This window comes from Tasmannia lanceolata, unplaced genomic scaffold (genome assembly GCF_043159265.1).
Source record: "Tasmannia lanceolata isolate RefF3 unplaced genomic scaffold, GAP_Taslan_0.1 ptg000002l, whole genome shotgun sequence".
Taxonomy (NCBI): Eukaryota; Viridiplantae; Streptophyta; class Magnoliopsida; order Canellales; family Winteraceae; genus Tasmannia; species Tasmannia lanceolata.
The window spans coordinates 29,856,233-29,874,723 of NW_027518679.1; the positions used below are offsets into that span (position 1 = coordinate 29,856,233).

The following is an 18,491-nucleotide window of genomic DNA, read 5'->3' on the forward strand; positions in this document are numbered from 1 at the left end:
GAACCGGGTAAGTAATGTTTAACATACCTCAAGATTGGTGGATCGCAACCATACCCACAAAAGCTACACTTGTTTGTATTATCTGAGGGTACGATTTTGTGTTTGCATGCTACACATGCACTGTAGTAATGCAACTGACCAATGCGAATTTGAGCTAATGTTGCGGTGATCCGATAATATGTAGTCTACAATTTTAGATCCCAGTTTAGTTCATAAAAAAATCAACAATTTTTATATTTCTTAGAAATGAGTGTGTTTATTTGGGTTACCGTTAATGCATCATGTTGCAAATGCTGATAAAACTGAATGATGTTGACTCTTTTGGCTAGCGGTAAGATAGAAGCGACACTTGATGGTGAAGAAGATGATTGTATTCTCATAAGTAATGAGCGAGCAGCTGCATTTCCTTCCAACCTAAGTAGAAAAAAATTATGATTAAAATATATGTGAAAAAGTAATGTATTTAATTTTAAAGGAATGTGAAAATTGGATACCAAGCTAGTAGTCTTTCTGCACCAACATTGATTGGATTGACTATTGTAGTTGTGTATCCCGTGCTTGATAAAGACCCACCTATAAGAGATTATTATTAGAATATTGTTATATGTTAGAAAGGAAAAGAAAAGAAAATGTAATAGCAACTCTAGATATACCTTGATATTGAACAACTTTGACGGCCTTCACCATCAATACGGTATCGAATATGGGTAGGTGAACCATATCCTCTGTCACGGAATGAGCCTTAAGAGCCCATAAGGTTAACAGAATTGGATGATTACTGGTATGAATAAGGTAATTAGGGTTAAGATTGTTAATTTGAATGAAATAGTAAGATTATAATTTGAATAAAGGAAGCTTAAAAAATTACCTGTCATCTATCAAGACCAAGTCTTTCTTGAAAGTGAAATTGTTCTATGTCTTAATGGTATGAATTTTGGAGACGTAAACCAAAATGCCGAGAATATCTTCCACAAAGCAACATAAGTCAAATATAATAAGAGTATAGAGTTTATGTTGTTTAAACATACTTAAGAATGAAATTATAATACATACCACATAAGTCAGTTGTTGAAGATGTAGTTTGACACAAACTTTTCAAGGAAGGGAATTTCCAACTGATGGGCATCATGTCTCCATCAAATGGAAGAACGGTAGTAAATCTCATTGGTCGCAAATGGTATTGATGATTGGTGATTGGGCAACGCTGAGTGTTAGGTTTAACAACCACATTGTGTATACAGTAAGAAACGCCTTCACTTAATATTCCTCTGTATCTTTCAATATTTTCATCAAAAAGAAGTAGCAAAATCTCCTCTTCCTGATAGAATAAAGAAATAACGATAACTATAGATTGAATTAATAGTGAATAAAGGAAACATATATAATTGAAGATAAAAAAGGAAGCATTCATTGTTGAGGAAATGAATCGCACTCTTTCATCAGTTAGAACTATTTTCACAAGACGGCCCTTGCTGCGAGGATTATCAAAATTGTAAATGTCGTAGATATGCTTCACACGACACTTAATATTCCATTTGGTCTGAGAGGGATTTATAAATGCGAATGGTGGATAAGAACGGCCTTCCATCCTGGTAAGAAAAATTCAATTAATTATATATGGTAATAAAATAGGAACTTGCGAAGCAAGTTTATAAGAATGGATAGATTAAGAGCAATATGTATACCATATATTAAAGCCACTGTAAAACTTTCTTGAAAACAACATTTCGTGTGTATCCTCGCCTAGGATGTTCTTTATTGCCAAGTAACAATCGTACACCGGATCGAGAAGTGACACGTGATAAAGCAACATAAAGTTGTCCATGACTAAAAACAGGCTTTGGTAGGTATATCCCAACCATTGACAGAGTCTAACCTTGGCTTTTATTTATCGTCATTGCAAAAGCAACCTTCAAAGGAAATTGTCTCCTTTTGAATATGAAAGGAAAATCACGGGGGGGATGTGGACAATACAATTATTGGAATGCAGTGGATGTCACCTTTGTTAGCCCCTGTAATAATCCTTGTGCGAATAGTCCGTCGCTCTAGGCTAACTACAACCAATCGTGTTCCGTTGCAAAGGCCGATAGAAGCATTTAGGTTACGTAACAACATCACAGGAAGACCGACCTTTAACTCCAAACAATGCTTAGGAATTCCTGGAAAATTTAAGGAATGTAGATACTCAGGTGTAGTCATGAAATCAGTAGATGAGGAACGAGTATCTTTGTTAACAGCAGCATCAGCACTTAAGTACGTTCTACTGCTAACGGGCAAGATCTTTGACATTATAGTATTAATGTGATCTACATCATCATTCTTCGGGGCTAAAATAGCTCTTTGTTCAAGGTAAGTATCATCGTCCAAATTAGATGTTAAATTTGGGTAGATCTCTGATATTAATTGGCCCACTCCAGTATTGTTATCAAGTATTAGCATATCATTTGGAATTTTTATCCAGTCAGCTTCCATATGATTATGAATTGAAATTGCAGGCAATGTTCCGTTTCCAACATCAAGAAGCCATTGTGCAAATTCAGAGACCTCATTACGTTCTATAGACGATAATCTGTGTTGGAATACACGCATATTTGTTGTTAGATGCAGTAGCTGACACTGCTTCCATAAATATGATTTTTGCAAGCAAGCAGCAACAGTAGCCTCTCGTCTTCCTCTAGGGATAACAGGAAGTACTTGTTTGAAATCACCTCCGAGAACAGTAGTTTTCCTCCCAAAAACTTTAGATCGTGCATCAAAAGAAGGGGTCGTTAATAAATCCTTCAATGTGCGATCAACTGCTTCAATGGCGTACCGATGTATCATTGCCGCCTCATCCCATATAATAAGTTCAGCTTTTCTTATCAAGTCTGCCAACTCTGATTGATGTGTAATCGTGCATGCAGTAGTTTCAAATACATCGAGTGGAATTTTGAAGCGTGAATGAGCAGTACGACCGCCTGGTAGTAACAATGCAGCAATACCAGATGATGCAATACTCAACACTAATCTTCCATCACTTCGTAATTTATTAATCAAAGTCTTCCATAAGTAGGTCTTTCTAGTACCACCACTACCATATACAAAATAAAAGCCGCCTTGCTTATTGACACATGAGTTGATGATAGTGTTAAATATCAATAATTGCTCCGAATTTAGGCCGGCATGTAGATGATGGAATTCAAGATCTGCTGTTGTGCGATCAAAGTTTGACTCTTCCCGAATATATTTATTTGGAATGCTATGTTCTATCACCGTAGGTATCGGCATAGAAGGATAATCAGAAAGACCTCTACCGACTGTAGTAAGAATGATTTCTATCTCTTGTAGTGCAGCATTTCGCAAGACATCTTCGGGTAATCATAAGGTTGGATGGTGTAATGTGATTCGGGCTCTAAACTGCAAGTCATCTGATAAGTCTCTCCAATGATTGTTCCATAATTACAATGGATTCGTCACTTGACATGACGTTAAAATTGATACAAATAGATGTCGGAGTTGATGTGGTGAGGCCCAAATAGAAGCTTCTTGAAGTGCTTCGTGCCACTCGTTATCGTCTTCCAACAAACCCAAAGAATTGCATGCAGATCTAAAGTCTGGGCAAAGGAAGCCGTTAACCGTCTGAATATCTTCGAAACTCAAAGGGCCACGTACAATGTTTAGAAGCATACGCAAGTAATATCGTTCACCTGATGATGGATATGCATAGTATAGTCTACCAATGCGCCTCCCCCTTTTCCTTCGGTCCCATATTTTTTCTTCTGCTTTCCATACCCAAGCAGTTGGAAATTCAACATATTTCAACAATCGAGCATCCTGAAATTCATTATTGGCCATCATCCATGCTGTAAACATAGTAGTAGAAATACCAGGCATGGATAGGACAGTAGGGAGGTCATCTCTATCAGAGAATATGACAGTCTGCTCATTCGGCAAGTGAAATTGGAGACTCTCAACGGATGGACGTTGTGCTTGTAAATCAAATTCGAAAACTCTCCAACAGGCCTCCGGTGCTGAAATGTATCTGCAATCAAGGTATTGCCTAACCTCATCCTTATCATGACGGAAGTTGACAGTTGGTTATATGGCTGATGCAGAATTTGGCTCAAGAACAATTGTAGCTCGATCGGGCCCTTTATGAAGATATTTGAATAAATACTTAATAACCTTTGTTCTAGCGCACAACTCAACATTGATATGCGAATTGTACTTAAGCAAAAGGGCTCGATTGTATGGGACAACCCATCGGTTATCTATTTCCTGTCTTCGAACTGTAGCATTTCGACCATCATTCCTCCGACGATAGTTAGCAAATCCATTAATGTCAATCAATGTCTCAGTATTAAAATTCTTAGGATATTTCTTAGAGCATTCACCACCAACGAAGCATGGCGAGTAAGGATTGGCCTCTCCGCAAGGACCATGTATCATTGTCTTTGAAACTATTTGGAAAGCCTGAGGATCAGTATCTTTATTAGGAAGTTCAGCAGAAATGAAATTATCAACGTCAGCTGGGGTGAGAAGCTTTACAAGTGTTAACAAAATATGCGCATGTGGCAATCCCCTCTTGAAATTCCACAACATTTATGTCTGTACGTAGGAAAAGTCGAAAGACACGAATTGGTGACCAAGAAGACTACAATGAATATAAATTATAACAGTAAATATATATGTGGTAGTTTAATATAGATACTCGAAGAAGCTTAAGAGCATGAGGATAAGAAGCACCTGCAACAACGGTTCCAAATATCTTTTGGGTGCGAAGGTCATTTATAAGTTGTTTTTTCTTTATATTGAATACTCTCGCGACAATGTCAGGTCTATCTTCAACCCTCTGACCGGGAATTAGCTGTAGTGTTGAATTTATTTCTTCCCATTTTGCATTGCATGTAAATGTTATAACAAATCTGGAGGGCTATACCATTGACATATTGCCATTGCATCCTGGAAAGCTTGGGCCATGTATCTTGGACCTCCAGTGAAGGATGAAGGTAAAATCAGCCTTTGTCCAATGGTTGCAGCATTATGATCACCACTTCTTACAGCATCCTGCAAACCTTCATAGACATCAGCACGGAGTTGTTTCTGATTGGTCCGTACCCAATACAATCTTTGTTCTTCAATTGCCGCATAAGCATCAACCACAAATTGTTGGAATAAACGGTCGGATCTCATAAGTGTCTTACCTTCCAAAGGTCGGTACTGAATCCGGTAAGCATAAAACTCTCGCATACTAACAAACTCCCGTTTACGGCTGGTAGAATTAGGATTTGATCTAATAGGTATATTGATTCTCCAACCATCCTCTCCATATGGAAATAACAGAGGATACTGTAGAGGCATATAAGCGGGGTGGCACTCGTTTATCCTTTGGAGAAATCCATCATTGGTGCAAAGAATAATGTCACGACGCTCAACAATCTCAGACCCATCACCAACCATTAGTGCAGCGACCTCTGACGCAGTAGGTAGATTATATTGCCTAGCATCTCGTGATCTCTGTTCTATGATTCGAATACGCAGGTCAACAGCGGCACCATTAGCCAAGAAATCCCTCCCATATCTAAAAGTTTGTACATATGATTGGTAGTGTCAAGCATTTGCCTTAAACCAGCAACGACATCCTCGTTAATGGAAAACCGACCATTGTTAATGTGAACAGCATCCATCCTATTTGTGGCCTCATCGCCTGTCACGCATACATATAGCTGTGCAAACATTGGTTTGCAATTAGGATTTGGTAACAATGACCCAATCTTGTGGTAGTTAGAACCTGAAATCCTAAAAGAGTACGGACTACGACCATCAACAATACTGTGATCAATCATACCGCCTATGGAAGTGAAGCTATACATCGAATTATAAGCACGGATAAGCTCCCTAAAGCACGTACGATTGCTATCATATATTCCTCTATGCAAGTCTTCCAAGTAATTTGAAGCCTCACCAAGCAACATCAACTGAATTTTGCCATCTTGACAACACATGAAAAATCTTGGGACATGGCCGGGCTTAGAAGATCTTTCTTGCTTCCACATTAATGCTCCACAGAATTGGCATCCCGTATTTGGAGGGCCGAAATCCCAAGTTTCTGTAAATCCATTATATTCTCGAAATTCCCTCTATGCAGTATTCGATGTAGAGCCTGGGGAAAGTGCAATTAAGACATATATGCAACATATTTAACCCTTAATTAATGAACATCAGACTTGGCCAAATGCTAACCTTGATGAAAATTTTGACGTATGCCGATTCGTAAAGTTTCTTGTGGCAACGAATCCCTTTCGAACGACTCAATATGAATGTCATTCGAGGGGAAAAAATTGAACCCCATGAAGTGATCGATATCATGTGTACGTTGTGCAGGAATATCTGTAAATTATATATCGAAACAGTTTACCAAACATATTTAATTTGTAAGTATAAGTGAGAATGAATCCCATATTCAGGCAGAGCCTAACCGTCGGGATAAGATCGTAGTCTGATTGGTGGAATAATATGTTGCGGAAATGGTCGAATATTAATATCAATGGAGGAGGCCAAATCAGTCGACACGCGGGTACTGATAGCTTCAGATGTTGATGCGATATTGAGTCTCTTCATACGCAAATATCTAATTCTACGTTGGCGAGCCATTTTCGTAACGTATTTTTTCTGTGCAATATCTATAACAGTAGATACTTAAATTTTCATGTAAAAATAAGTAAAGTAAGTAAAGATAATATACATTACACCTATGGAATTTAAATATACTCACGTGTACGACCGTGTGTGTCCATTGTGAAGGGGATTATGAAGCAGTAATAATATGCCTCAATATAACAATCTGTTCCGAAAAAAGTATGAAATCAATATCCATGATATGCTTTGAAAGGTGAGACACTATTGAGCATAATCAAGAGCATAATCAATATCCATGAAAGTGTGAAAGAAGTATCAAGAAATGAAAAATCAAGAGCATAATCATTACCTCTTTTCCCCTCCTGCGGATACGAAATGACCTATATTTCGCACCTGCAGAATAAAAACCCATATAAGCATTGCTAGAAAATGAACAGAGAAATGCCAAAGCATTACAGAACTCCCATATGGATAAATACAGATATATTAAAAAACAAAATAAGAAGAGGAAGAATGAGAAGGAGAGTGGTTTATGAAGGGTAGAGAGAAGAAATTAGGAATATATGGAGTTGCATAATAGAAATGTTAATCATTATAAAAAAAGATTCATAATAAAAAAGATCCAAATACGCATATCTGTTAAATTAACAGACCCAATTTAATTTATTTTAAATGAGAGAAAAACAAAGCAAGGAACACAATGCAAAACATACCTAAATTAATTTATTTTAGATGCCAAACATCTATCAAAATGCAACCAATAAAGAAATATAAACAACAGAGAAAACAGGGAATTTGTATAAACAGACATATTTAGCCTCTTAGAAAGGGTGGGTTTCTACTGGAGGAGGAAAAAACTGAGAAAAGGAGAGAACCCTAAAAGTGGCTATCAAGAACAGAAGAGAAAGAGAGGGATAAAGGAACCAAAAAAAAATGGGTAGAAAGAGCAAATACCTATGAAGAACAGCAGGAAAGAAAATGAGATAAAGAAAAGCTTACTCGAGCCAGAGAGAGAGAGAGAGAGAGAGCGAGAGAGAGAGATTTTTTTTTCACGGTAGAGAGATATTTATCTGACAGTAAAATATCACAGTAAAATATCACAGATTTGAGGGCACATGAGGTATTTAAAACTCAGAAAAGTGTGAAATTGAGGGCATATGAGGCATTTATCTGTTTCAGCTGAGGTGTAAATTCCACAGAATTTTTAGGAAAATCAGAAAAGCTTGGGCTTTTCCTCCCAGCTTATAGTAGAAAAAATTAAACAAAAAATAACATGAAACCCCTAGTAGAAAAAATTAAACAAAAATTAACATGAAACCCCTAAGGAATAAAGAAAAAAATCAAGAAAAAAAAGTAAGTAGTACCTTCCGGAAAAATCCCTTGTCATTTCCTTCGACACCTGATCCAGTTGAAGCTCTAGAAAAAGGAAAACAGAGATCTGGAAACCAATAAAGGGAAAAAAAATAGAGTAAAAATAAATAAAACAGAGAAAAAAATGAATAGAAAGGGTTTTTATTTTTTGCGTGACTTTCTTCTTCGATCTCTTATTAGACTCATCCGAAACAGGAGAAAACCTAAAACCCTTCAAAACCCTCTGCCGCTCTCTACTGAAGTGAAAAAGCAACCTAAAACCCTTCAAAACCCTCCGCCGCTCTCTACTGAAGTGGAAAAGCAAAGGTTTTAGATTTCACAAATACCAGAACAGAAATTTTTGATTTCTGCAGAGTTAGAAAACAGCAGCAGATCCTCCAATGGCAGCACCTCCCAAGAAATCCACAACGAGAAAAACCAGAGATGGACTGAAAGCTCAGAAGACCACATTGAAATCCAAAAGGAGGAAAAATCCAAAAAGAGGAAAATGGGGAGGTAGGGTTTTCTCCTCCGCCCTTTTTCTTCAGCAGATCCTCCAATGGCAGCACCTCCCAAGAAATCCACGACGAGAAAAACCAGAGATGGACTGAAAGCTCAGAAGACCACATTGAAATCCAAAAAAAGAGAAAAATCCAAAAAGAGGAAAATGGGAAGGTAGGGTTTTCTCGGTGCAAAGATGCGCATGGCAAATGTTGCTAGCAAACCAAAAAAAAGTAATCATTACACAAAAAAGTAAATAAGCTAAAGTTATAAAGTTTTAAATGAAAAATTACCTAGAAATGGTTAGAAAGTTTTAAAATTACGAAAAAAATACGAAGAAAATGTAGAAACATATGACAATTACCGAAAAAAGCCAAAAAATCTCTGACATAAGACACGTACATGGACGTGTTAAATTGATAGAATTTTGCAGAAAATCAAAATATTCTCTAATTTCAAGGGCATAAGAGGTATTTATGTAATGAGGGGGTAAGATCGAAATTATATGAGTTGGGTGCGTTTGTTCAAAAAAGTCAAAAAATGTGACGTGTAATTCTCATGTAATTTTCAAAAAAATGAAAAAAACTCTCCTCTTTTCATCCCAGCTTATTGTAGTAGATATGTGCTAAACACTATCCAATAAGATTTTCCATGCAACGTTGATTCGGTCTGTCAACAGCACAGGTCAGTAAATATGTTAAAATTGGGGATGGATTGCATCTATAATTTTCCAAAATCAAACTCAATACATATCAACTAGTTTTGAAGAAACATGAGATTATAAAAGATAAGTAATTGTTATTAGGAAGCTATAAACCCGCAATTATGGTGATAGTAAAAGACATCCAAAATTTTTGCATCCATGATATTTGTTGCTCACTGGATGTTTCCTTTTGTACTGCTATAGAAGGCAAAAGATATAATTCAAACGAATGGTTTATCATGTCCTAGATATTTCTCCTAGTTTTTTGTTAAGAGATTAAGTTAGCTTGTTTTGATAAGTTATATTCATATGGGACTTAGTTTATTTCATATTATTTAGTTATTTGCTGCTATCTTGACTTGCCTCAAGTGTAAATCTCCTCTAGTAAAACAGGTTGGTGTGAGGGTGTAAAATGCATGGAGTAAAGAGGCCTTCTCCCAAAATTGTTTTGCTCTTCCTTTGTTTTTTGCTTTGCTTTATTTCTTCATTAAAGGAAATAGAAGGTATTCCATTCTTCCTTCTTCATCCATTGCGTGCAATGACCATGCATTTTCTGCTGTATTTTCTTTGGTTGTTGAATCTGTAGGAGAAAAAAAACAAGGCGGGTTGTGAAAGTATGGCAAGTACATGCCATAGTCCTCAACAACTGATTCCCCTTTTTAAATGTGAGAATTATCAGCTTTGAGTATTAAAATGAAAACTTTGTCTATCTCTTACGACTTATGGGAATTAGTTGAGAATAGATATACAGATCATGAAAATCAAGTAGGAAGAATCGCGGCAGCCTAACACACAGAAATGGAGGAAAACTGGAAATTAAAAAAAGATGCATAAGGCTAAGTACTACATTCAACAAGTTTGGATAAGTCTATATTCATGAGAATAATGGGAGCCAAGACATCAAAAGCGGCATGTGATTTGCTTCAAAATGAATTCCAAGGATCTACTCATGTAATTACCTTGGAATTGCAATCTCCTCACTCATGCCTTCTCAAATCTCTCCCTCTCCCACTCTCCCTACCCCTCTCTCAACACTCAACCATGAAAAAAAAATTCCATGGTTGCCAAAAACAACCTTAGATAGAGAATTTTTCCTAATTTTTTAGCCCGATGGAATGCTAGTGGAGCCAGTCGTGAGAAATGTGTGGAAAGGGAGAAACCAGTGAGGATGGGGCGAGGACATCGAGAAAGCTCTAGAAAAATCAAGAAAAAAAAAAATCCTACGTTGAAGTATTGTATTTGTTTTCAGTATTTTTTAGAGATTTCTTGTGCTCTCTCCAATGGTGCTCTCAAGTTTATACCTCTGAACTCTCGCTTCTTCTCAACTTCTCTTTTACAATTCGGCCCATGAATATTCCATGAAATCATTTTTCATGCTTGCCAACACATGCCCTAAATAGATGAAGATTCTATGAATATTTTTAAGGGGAGTGATAAATAGACTCCCATACATCTTAAATCGACTCCCTTTTTGCTTTTTTATGGTTACCAGACATGTAATATATGCCTGTTTAAAGACACAGGAGAGGAATTCTTCAACAACATTATAGTGGGGGGTTTCCATTTCACGGATGACCTCCGTTAGTATTAAATCTTAATGTTCAATATTATTGGATCCCACATGGTACATGTGTAGGATGATTGATTTGATAAGACTATCATGAGGCGAACCACACGATCCTGATCCCATGTCGAGCGAAACAACCCAGCCATAAGAATATTAATGCGTGCAAATGTCCATGCTTTAGATTCTTTAACCCTAAACTAGGCCTTCTAGATATGTGCATTGGTCGTGTTGATCGAATATGGAGAAGTAAAAATCATGATGAAAGGGTGTGTAGCTGGTACTTTAGAAGGCCAATGGCAGTTTGCGGCGACGGCGGACAGGTGACAACATCAACTGGCAGGGAAAAAAGTCAAGGTGGAGGTTATTGGAAAAGTTGCCTATTTTCCCCACCACAAACCGGTGGAAGGCAAAAAATAGAAATATTAGTTTTTAGGTTTTGGAAAAAAATCCCTAAGGTATATAATACCCTTTTCTCATACAAATGAGAGCGACAAGAGGCTTGGGGTGTGTTCGGCTACCTCAAGGGGTAAGAGAGGAGAGAGGAGACATGAGAAAGAGAGAAGGAGGAAGAGAGAGAATGAGAAAGAGAGAAGAAAGGGTTTCTTCTTGAGTGTTTTCTCAGGTTCTTGGGTGTTAAATTTTTAAAGTGTATCTTTTGGGTAGCTTTATTTTATTTTCCTTTTGAGAGATGTAGTGAGGACAAAATTGTATTTTGTGTCCATGGGCATGTTGGTCATTTTGCCTAGTTTGCACATGTGTGAGCTACACATGTTTGCTCCATCTTTTTCCACTACCCATCTATTTCAAATTCAAACCCTTACTTGGAACTCCAAACCCACTACTTCCCTAAGCATTAAAGACTCCACTTTCCCATACCTACTACCACTTACCTAAGCCATTTTCTCTTAACTCTCCATTGACCAAGCATATTCTCATTTACTTCATTTTGTAGAGATTCTCCACTAGCAAGACCTCTATTGAAGCTCTTTTTTGAAGACCTCCATTGAAGCTTTCTTGTGTGCAAGCTAGTATTTGAAGCAAAGGCCAACTTGTCCCATATTTTGTCTATGTCTTGAAGATTTCTTATTGAAGCTTTATTCTCTCTTTTTGTTCCTGTCATGTATGTTGTGTTCTTCTTTTATATATTGAAGCACATCTCTTTTGGGCATTGTTCTTCTTTTACTTTGGTCGTTGATGTTGTGCTAGTGTAAACTTTGGTTTCACTATTTGAGAAGAGGGTTTTCTGGTGTTGTGAAACTTCGTCTTTCTCTATATTGGGTTCTTCTCCAGGTTTTCTACTCGGTTTACTCTTGATGTACTGTATTGGGTGAGAGAAGCAAGGAAAGGGTTACAGGTTGTGGGTTTTGGGTTTATTCCATTGTAATCCTTGTATATTGTTTTCTCACAGTGGGAGATCATGTTCTCGCCTGCGGATGTAGGCTTGGCGGAACCACGTAAAATCTCGGTGTTTTTCTTGTTGCTTGTGTTTACTTTTATTTTTTCGTTTAGTTGTGCATGGCAGATCAGATTTGCCTGCCCGGCTGATTTTCTCAACATATCTGATGTGTGTGTGTGAAGGCCAATTTTTTTTTTTTTTAAAGGTTGTACCTTGGGCCCACTTCATAGAATGATCCAAACCCTTAGATCTATAGAGGTTTCTATAATGTGTAGTCCCTCCATAGATCGGAGGGTTAGGATCATCCTATGGAAATGATCAACAGGGTACAGCCTTTTTACATTGTCCGCGATCCCACTTCATAGGATGATCCAAACCCTCACATCTATAGAGGTTGGTTTCTTCAAATGTACAGTCCCTCTATAGATCGAAGGGTTAGGATCATCCTATAGAAATGATCAATAAGGTACAACCTATTTACAATGTGAACTAAAAAATGACCGGTTTGGATCATCCTTTGAATTGGGCCCCACTCTACGTTTTTCAAAATACTGGACTTCATGCACAAGTCATATAATCTGTCATTACAACGAATAAGACAAAATCTGCTGAAAAGTGAGTTTGTGTGGCTGATCTCTCATGCACAGCCAGCCACGAAATGCCTTTCTGCGTAAGTCCCTAGCAGATCCCTAAAATTGTTTATCATTGGTATTTCATCCTATGGATGGTTTGGATTCTCCATGATCTCTCTGGTTTTTAATCTGATAATAATGGAAGAGTTTCTGGTTAGATTTGGAAATCCAAAACAGGTTCTTGTTTTTTTTATTTTTTCCTCATTTTTTGTATATGTGTGCTTTGGATGAGGTTGTGTGTAATGTATGTGTTTGATGTGTTATGTGCTCCATTATAACTCTTTGGGAGAAATCGTGTCATATTGTGATTCATTGACCTAATGCATGAGCTTATAATGCGTGTTTAGTTACTGAGCTATGAGCTAACTCATGGTATGATGACTGTAGATTAGTTGAGTTCGGAGGAAGAGGAGAGTTCTGGGGAAGTACTAATGAATCCGTGAACCGAGGTTGTGCCGTGAGGGTAGCATTTTGAGTGGTTTCGTTCAATTGCTAGTTTTTTGGGCCAATTATAAACTATTTGTATCCATATTTTGGTTTCCTTTTTGAAGAAATATGAGACCACTAGAAAACATAACATACATGTAAATGATGTTATAATATGTTTTTATTTCAATGAAACCCTTTCCTATAAGGGATTTGTTGGGAACCATTGCAAAAGAAATTTCGTTGCTCGTCTGTCGCATGTCGCATGTCAGACGAGCCAACTCATGAATGAAGACAACAGCTTTTGTCTCTATTCATGAGGTGGTTGGTTTGACATGCGACTGACGAGCCGCGAAATTCCTTTTGCGACGCTAAATTCCCTTTCTATATTGTAGATTTTTAGTGGGAATTTGGGCCAAAAACATTAACCCCTGATACTTCCAACATCAACAGCTCCTACTAGTATCCCTCCTAAGGACAAAACACAAGACTGCCAATACAAGAAAAGAAATTATACCACAATCTCTATTTCAATAATGGCACTACAAACTTTGATAACGACACTCTCAACTTTATTAACCACATTTTTATTAGCTACTGTAAGTATTAGTGGGTGTGGCCAAGATAGCCATTACACTCTCCAATGAATTCAAAATAAGAAGAATGATTCGGTTTTTAATTCATTTCAATCAAGTGTAAACTAAATAAAGTAATCAATACTGAAAGAAAGGAGTGCAGATATCAATTGACTCCCAGAATTATTGGGTTTTTAATTCGTATCCACCACTTATATCAAGTGTTGACTTCCTTTTGACTCTTTCCTTATCTCTGTTTTTCTAGTTTCTACTACTATGGGACACTTGGCACACTTCTTTGGTGCTCAAGATTGGTGGTTCCAACTCTATAATAAAATAACTTGTTGATTTGGGTGTTTTCCAACCAATCATTTCAAAAAAAAAATCTCAACAGACAACAAGAAAAATGAGATCAGTAAGCTCTGCAACTCCCATTCTACTTACATTCCTCCTAGTCTTAGTTTCATCTACTTATTCACTTCCAATTCATGAAAGCTTTCTCAAATGCCTTTTACTCCATTCTCCAGACTATAACCAAGACACACATATCATTTACACTCAAAACAACTCTTCATTCTACTCTATCCTACAATCTTCAATAAGAAACCCAAGGTTTTTAAACCCCACAACTCCTAAGCCTCTCCTTATAATTGTACCCACAGATGAGTCTCAAATCCAAGCATCAGTAATCTGTTGCAAGAATCTTGGCCTTCAGATTAAAATCCGAAGCGGGGGCCACGACTACGAAGGCCTCTCTTACACTGCCAATTCCCCATTTATCATTGTCGATCTTCGCAATCTCCGATCGGTCCAAGTCAATACAGAGGATAACACTGCATGGGTTCAGGGTGGGGCCCAACTGGGCGAAGTATACTACTATATTGCAGAGAAAACCAGCTCCCATGGCTTTCCAGCTGGACTCTGCCCCACTGTCGGCGTTGGTAATTTAAATTAGGATTATCATTCTTATGCTTATTCTTATCTTTTGCCATGTTTATCTATGAGTACTTATTATTATTACTGAGAATATGGGCTGAAAGGGCTCCCCCATTGGCTTCACGTCACCAATGTGCATTTATAATGGCCGCAAGTCAAAGAGTATTAAATGCACAATGGTGATTTACATGGTATTTAATCATGTAAGGGAGCCCTTAAGTTGATCATACCTCATATAATTTTACATGGTACGTATCAGAGCACGTGAAACAACCAATTACTCCAAAAGCTTAAGCTGTTAGAGTTTGTGTTATTTAATCATTTATACTTCAACATCCCCTTCCTTCACATGTGACCCATCATTTCTTTTTGTTGGGGGAGAGGGGGTACATGTGGATTTTTAATATCAATGAGTTATTTGAACCCAGGACCCACTTCACACAGTAGCTCTGATACCATGAGAAACAAGCAATTACTCTAAAAGCTTAAGCTGTTAGAGTCGGTGTTATTTAATCATTTATACTTCAACAGGTGGGCATTTCAGCGGAGGCGGGCTCGGCACCCTGATGAGAAAATACGGACTTGCCGCGGATAACATTATTGATGCTCACCTTATAGACGTCCATGGCAGGATTCTTGATAGAAAATCCATGGGGGAAGATCTATTTTGGGCCATTAGAGGTGGGGGAGCAGCAAGTTTTGGTGTTGTTGTTGTTAGTGATTTTGCATTTTCAAAATCATGTATATTACATGTTTTAGTGTTTTGGAAAATGTTTTATCAAAAGCGTTTGGGAAAAAGAAAATGTTTTCTTGGAAATATTTGCTTTTACAAAATGATGTAGAAGTGTAGTTGAAAAGATAGTTCCACATCGGATGAGAGAAAAGAAAGAGAAGGGCTTATAAAGCACTACCTTTTCTAACTCTTGTTGATTGCACATTGGGTTGAACCCATGGTTGGACCCGCGGGACGGTGCAACGCACCGTTCGCACACGCGCACGCGCACGCGCGCGCGCGGCGTGGGCAATGGGCTATAGGGCGCATAGTGGCGCTTTATTGGCGCTTTTTTAGGCGCACTTTGCACTTCGCACGTACGCAACGTCCCTTTCCCCAACGGTCATATGCCAAGGGGGTGCGATCCACACCATAGATGGTTGATCTAACGATGACTGGGTTGGAGAGAGGTTTTACTCAAGCCAACAGTCACATCTAGGATTGATCAGGACCGTTCAATATCAATGGGTGCGATCTAACGGTCAGATTTCAAACATTCTGGAAAGGTGCCCTGTAGAGGTGTTTTTCACACTGAAAAGACACCAGATGGTCTATAAAATGTGCAAACTTCAGTCATTTAAGATAGAAATCGAATTGGCAATTCTGACTGATTTTACACTCTCTTCTACACTCCTACAAAAATCCCCAAGTATTTCTACATACTGTTTTTCTTTTGTTTACTGTTCTAGATACTGTTTTTCTGCAGAAACAGAATCTAGAGATTTCTCTAAGGCTTGAAATTTCGGAAGGGCATTTCGGGTTTGATTCCGCTAGTGCTACGCGTCATCAAACATTAGTAGGGCTTCCCTACTAGGCTTCATTGTATCTTGGAGGCAATTCGCGGATCCCCTTTGCACACTACTAGTGGGGGCGAATCTTGTCTTAAGGAAAGTGATATCACGCCTTGAAGCAACAAGTTTCTGTTTTCTATCATCAACAGTACCCTCAACAAATTTCCAACAGTTGTTTCATGGAAGATTAAGTTAGTTCTTATTCCTCCAATTGTGACTGTTTTCACCATCAACAAGACCTTGGATCAAGGTGCAACAAAACTTATGTACAAGTGGCAACAAATTGCACACAAATTCCCTAATAATCTGTTCATTAGAACCCTAATGGAATCTGTGAAGGGAGGGAACAAAGGAGGGAGAACAATCCATGCTGCATTCAATTCCATGTATCTTGGGGTTGTTGAAGAACTCCTCCCATGGATGGAAAATATTTTTCCTGAATTGGGTTTGGAAGCCAAGGACTGCCATGAAGTGAGTTGGATTGAGTCTATAATTTATTTTGCAGGATACCCACTTGGAACACCTTTAAATGTTCTGCTAAATAGAAGTACTGGAAAAAGGAATGCCTTCAAGGCTAAATCTGACTTTTTAAAAGAACCCATTCCTGAAAAAGTACTAAAAAAGATTGCTGATAGATTGTTGGAAGAAAAGAATGCCTACTTGATATTGGATCCTTTGGGAGGGAGAATGGGTGAGATTTCACAATCTGAAATTCCATACCCATATAGGGAAGGATATTTGTACAATATTCAACACATGGTGGAGTGGGAAGAGAGAGGGGTTGAGGTATCACAAAAGCATATAGATTGGATGAGGAGGTTCTATAAGTTCATGGAACCTTATGTTTCAAAGTATCCAAGGGCTGCATTTTTTAACTACAAGGATCTTGACTTGGGTGTGAATGGAGAGGGCAATACAAGCTATTGGAGAGGTAGGGTTTGGGGTGAGAAGTATTTCTTTAATAATTTTAGGAGATTGGCACTTGTGAAAGGTAAGGTTGACCCAGGAAATTTCTTTACAGATAAACAGAATATTCCACCTCTTCTTGCATAAAAGGAGGAGATCAGCAATTGTTTGTTTAATACTTTTAGGAGATGTTTCCTTATTTTAAATTGTTGTTCCATTATGATAGCAACAACAGTTGTTGTTCCTACAAACAACAGTTGTTTGTAGTTGCCTATTCTTACGTGATTATAGTTGCACTGAAAAATGTACTTAAGGGTAAACTTGGAAAAAATCAAGAGAATTTTTAATTTTAGTTGTCTATTTTTTAAGTTTTGGGTACAAAATTTATCTCAAAACTTGATAATAAAAAAAAAACAGAATTATCAGTTTTCTGTCACAGCCAAACATCATTCTGCTAAAAAATTAAAAAAAATGATTCTTGGATGTGAGTTTGCCAAACGTGATTCTGCCTCTAGAAGCACTCAAAAAAATGCGTTCTGATTGTTGATTCCAGAATGAGAATCAAGAGAATGCTTGCCAAACGCGGCCTAAGGTTGAGTTCTTTAATCATTCTCTTGAATCTTAATCTGGAATCTCATTCTCTTTAATCGTTCTCTTTACTCGTTTCGCTATCTCTTAATAAGAAATTAATTCTACAGTACCAATTTATAGGATATATGTGCTAAACACTATCCAATAAGATTTTCCATGCAACGTTGATTCGGTCTGTCAACAGCACAGGTCAGTAAATATGTTAAAATTGGGGATGGATTGCATCTATAATTTTCCAAAATCAAACTCAATGCATATCAACTAGTTTTGAAGAAACTTGAGAAGTAATTGTTATTAGGAAGCTATAAACCCGCAATTATGGTGACAGTAAAAGACATCCAAAATTTTCGCATCCATGATATTTGTTGCTCACTGGATGTTTCCTTTTGTACTGCTATAGAAGGCAAAAGATATAGCAGTTGAAAATAATTCAAACGAGTGGTTTATCATGTCCTAGATATTTCTCCTAGTTTTTTGTTAAGAGATTAAGTTAGCTTGTTTTGATAAGTTATATTCATATGGGACTTTAGTTTATTTCATATTATTTAGTTATTTGCTGCTATCATGACTTGCCTCAAGTGTAAATCTCCTCTAGTAAAACAGGTTGGTGTGAGGGTGTAAAATGCATGGAGTAAAGAGGCCTTCTCCCAAAATTGTTCTACTCTTCCTTTGTTTTTTGATTTGCTTTATTTCTTCATTAAGGCTCTGTTCACTTCTTTTCCCCGGA

The 18,491-nt window shown here is 37.5% G+C and overlaps 4 protein-coding genes across 4 annotated transcripts; 1 reads left to right on the forward strand and 3 right to left on the reverse strand.

The window, feature by feature from the left end:
- Positions 1-1,950: 1,950 nt before the first annotated feature.
- LOC143890438 (uncharacterized) lies at positions 1,951-3,267 on the reverse strand. Its single transcript, XM_077395127.1, has one exon. The coding sequence runs from the start codon at positions 3,265-3,267 to the stop codon at positions 1,951-1,953; it is 1,317 nt and encodes a 438-aa protein (XP_077251242.1).
- A 171-nt stretch (positions 3,268-3,438) lies between these two features.
- Positions 3,439-4,581, reverse strand: LOC143890447 (uncharacterized). The gene is made up of 2 exons (XM_077395140.1): positions 4,165-4,581; positions 3,439-4,050 (listed from the first exon to the last, which is right to left on the reverse strand). The coding sequence occupies exons 1-2, from the start codon at positions 4,579-4,581 to the stop codon at positions 3,439-3,441; spliced, it is 1,029 nt and encodes a 342-aa protein (XP_077251255.1).
- Positions 4,582-4,893: 312 nt separating this feature from the next.
- LOC143890456 (uncharacterized) lies at positions 4,894-6,035 on the reverse strand. Its single transcript, XM_077395152.1, has 2 exons — positions 5,602-6,035; positions 4,894-5,560 (listed from the first exon to the last, which is right to left on the reverse strand). The coding sequence occupies exons 1-2, from the start codon at positions 6,033-6,035 to the stop codon at positions 4,894-4,896; spliced, it is 1,101 nt and encodes a 366-aa protein (XP_077251267.1).
- Positions 6,036-8,871: 2,836 nt separating this feature from the next.
- LOC143883877 (tetrahydroberberine oxidase-like) lies at positions 8,872-17,320 on the forward strand. Its single transcript, XM_077387196.1, has 4 exons — positions 8,872-8,879; positions 14,180-14,709; positions 15,236-15,421; positions 16,440-17,320. The coding sequence occupies exons 1-4, from the start codon at positions 8,872-8,874 to the stop codon at positions 17,318-17,320; spliced, it is 1,605 nt and encodes a 534-aa protein (XP_077243311.1).
- Positions 17,321-18,491: the final 1,171 nt, after the last annotated feature.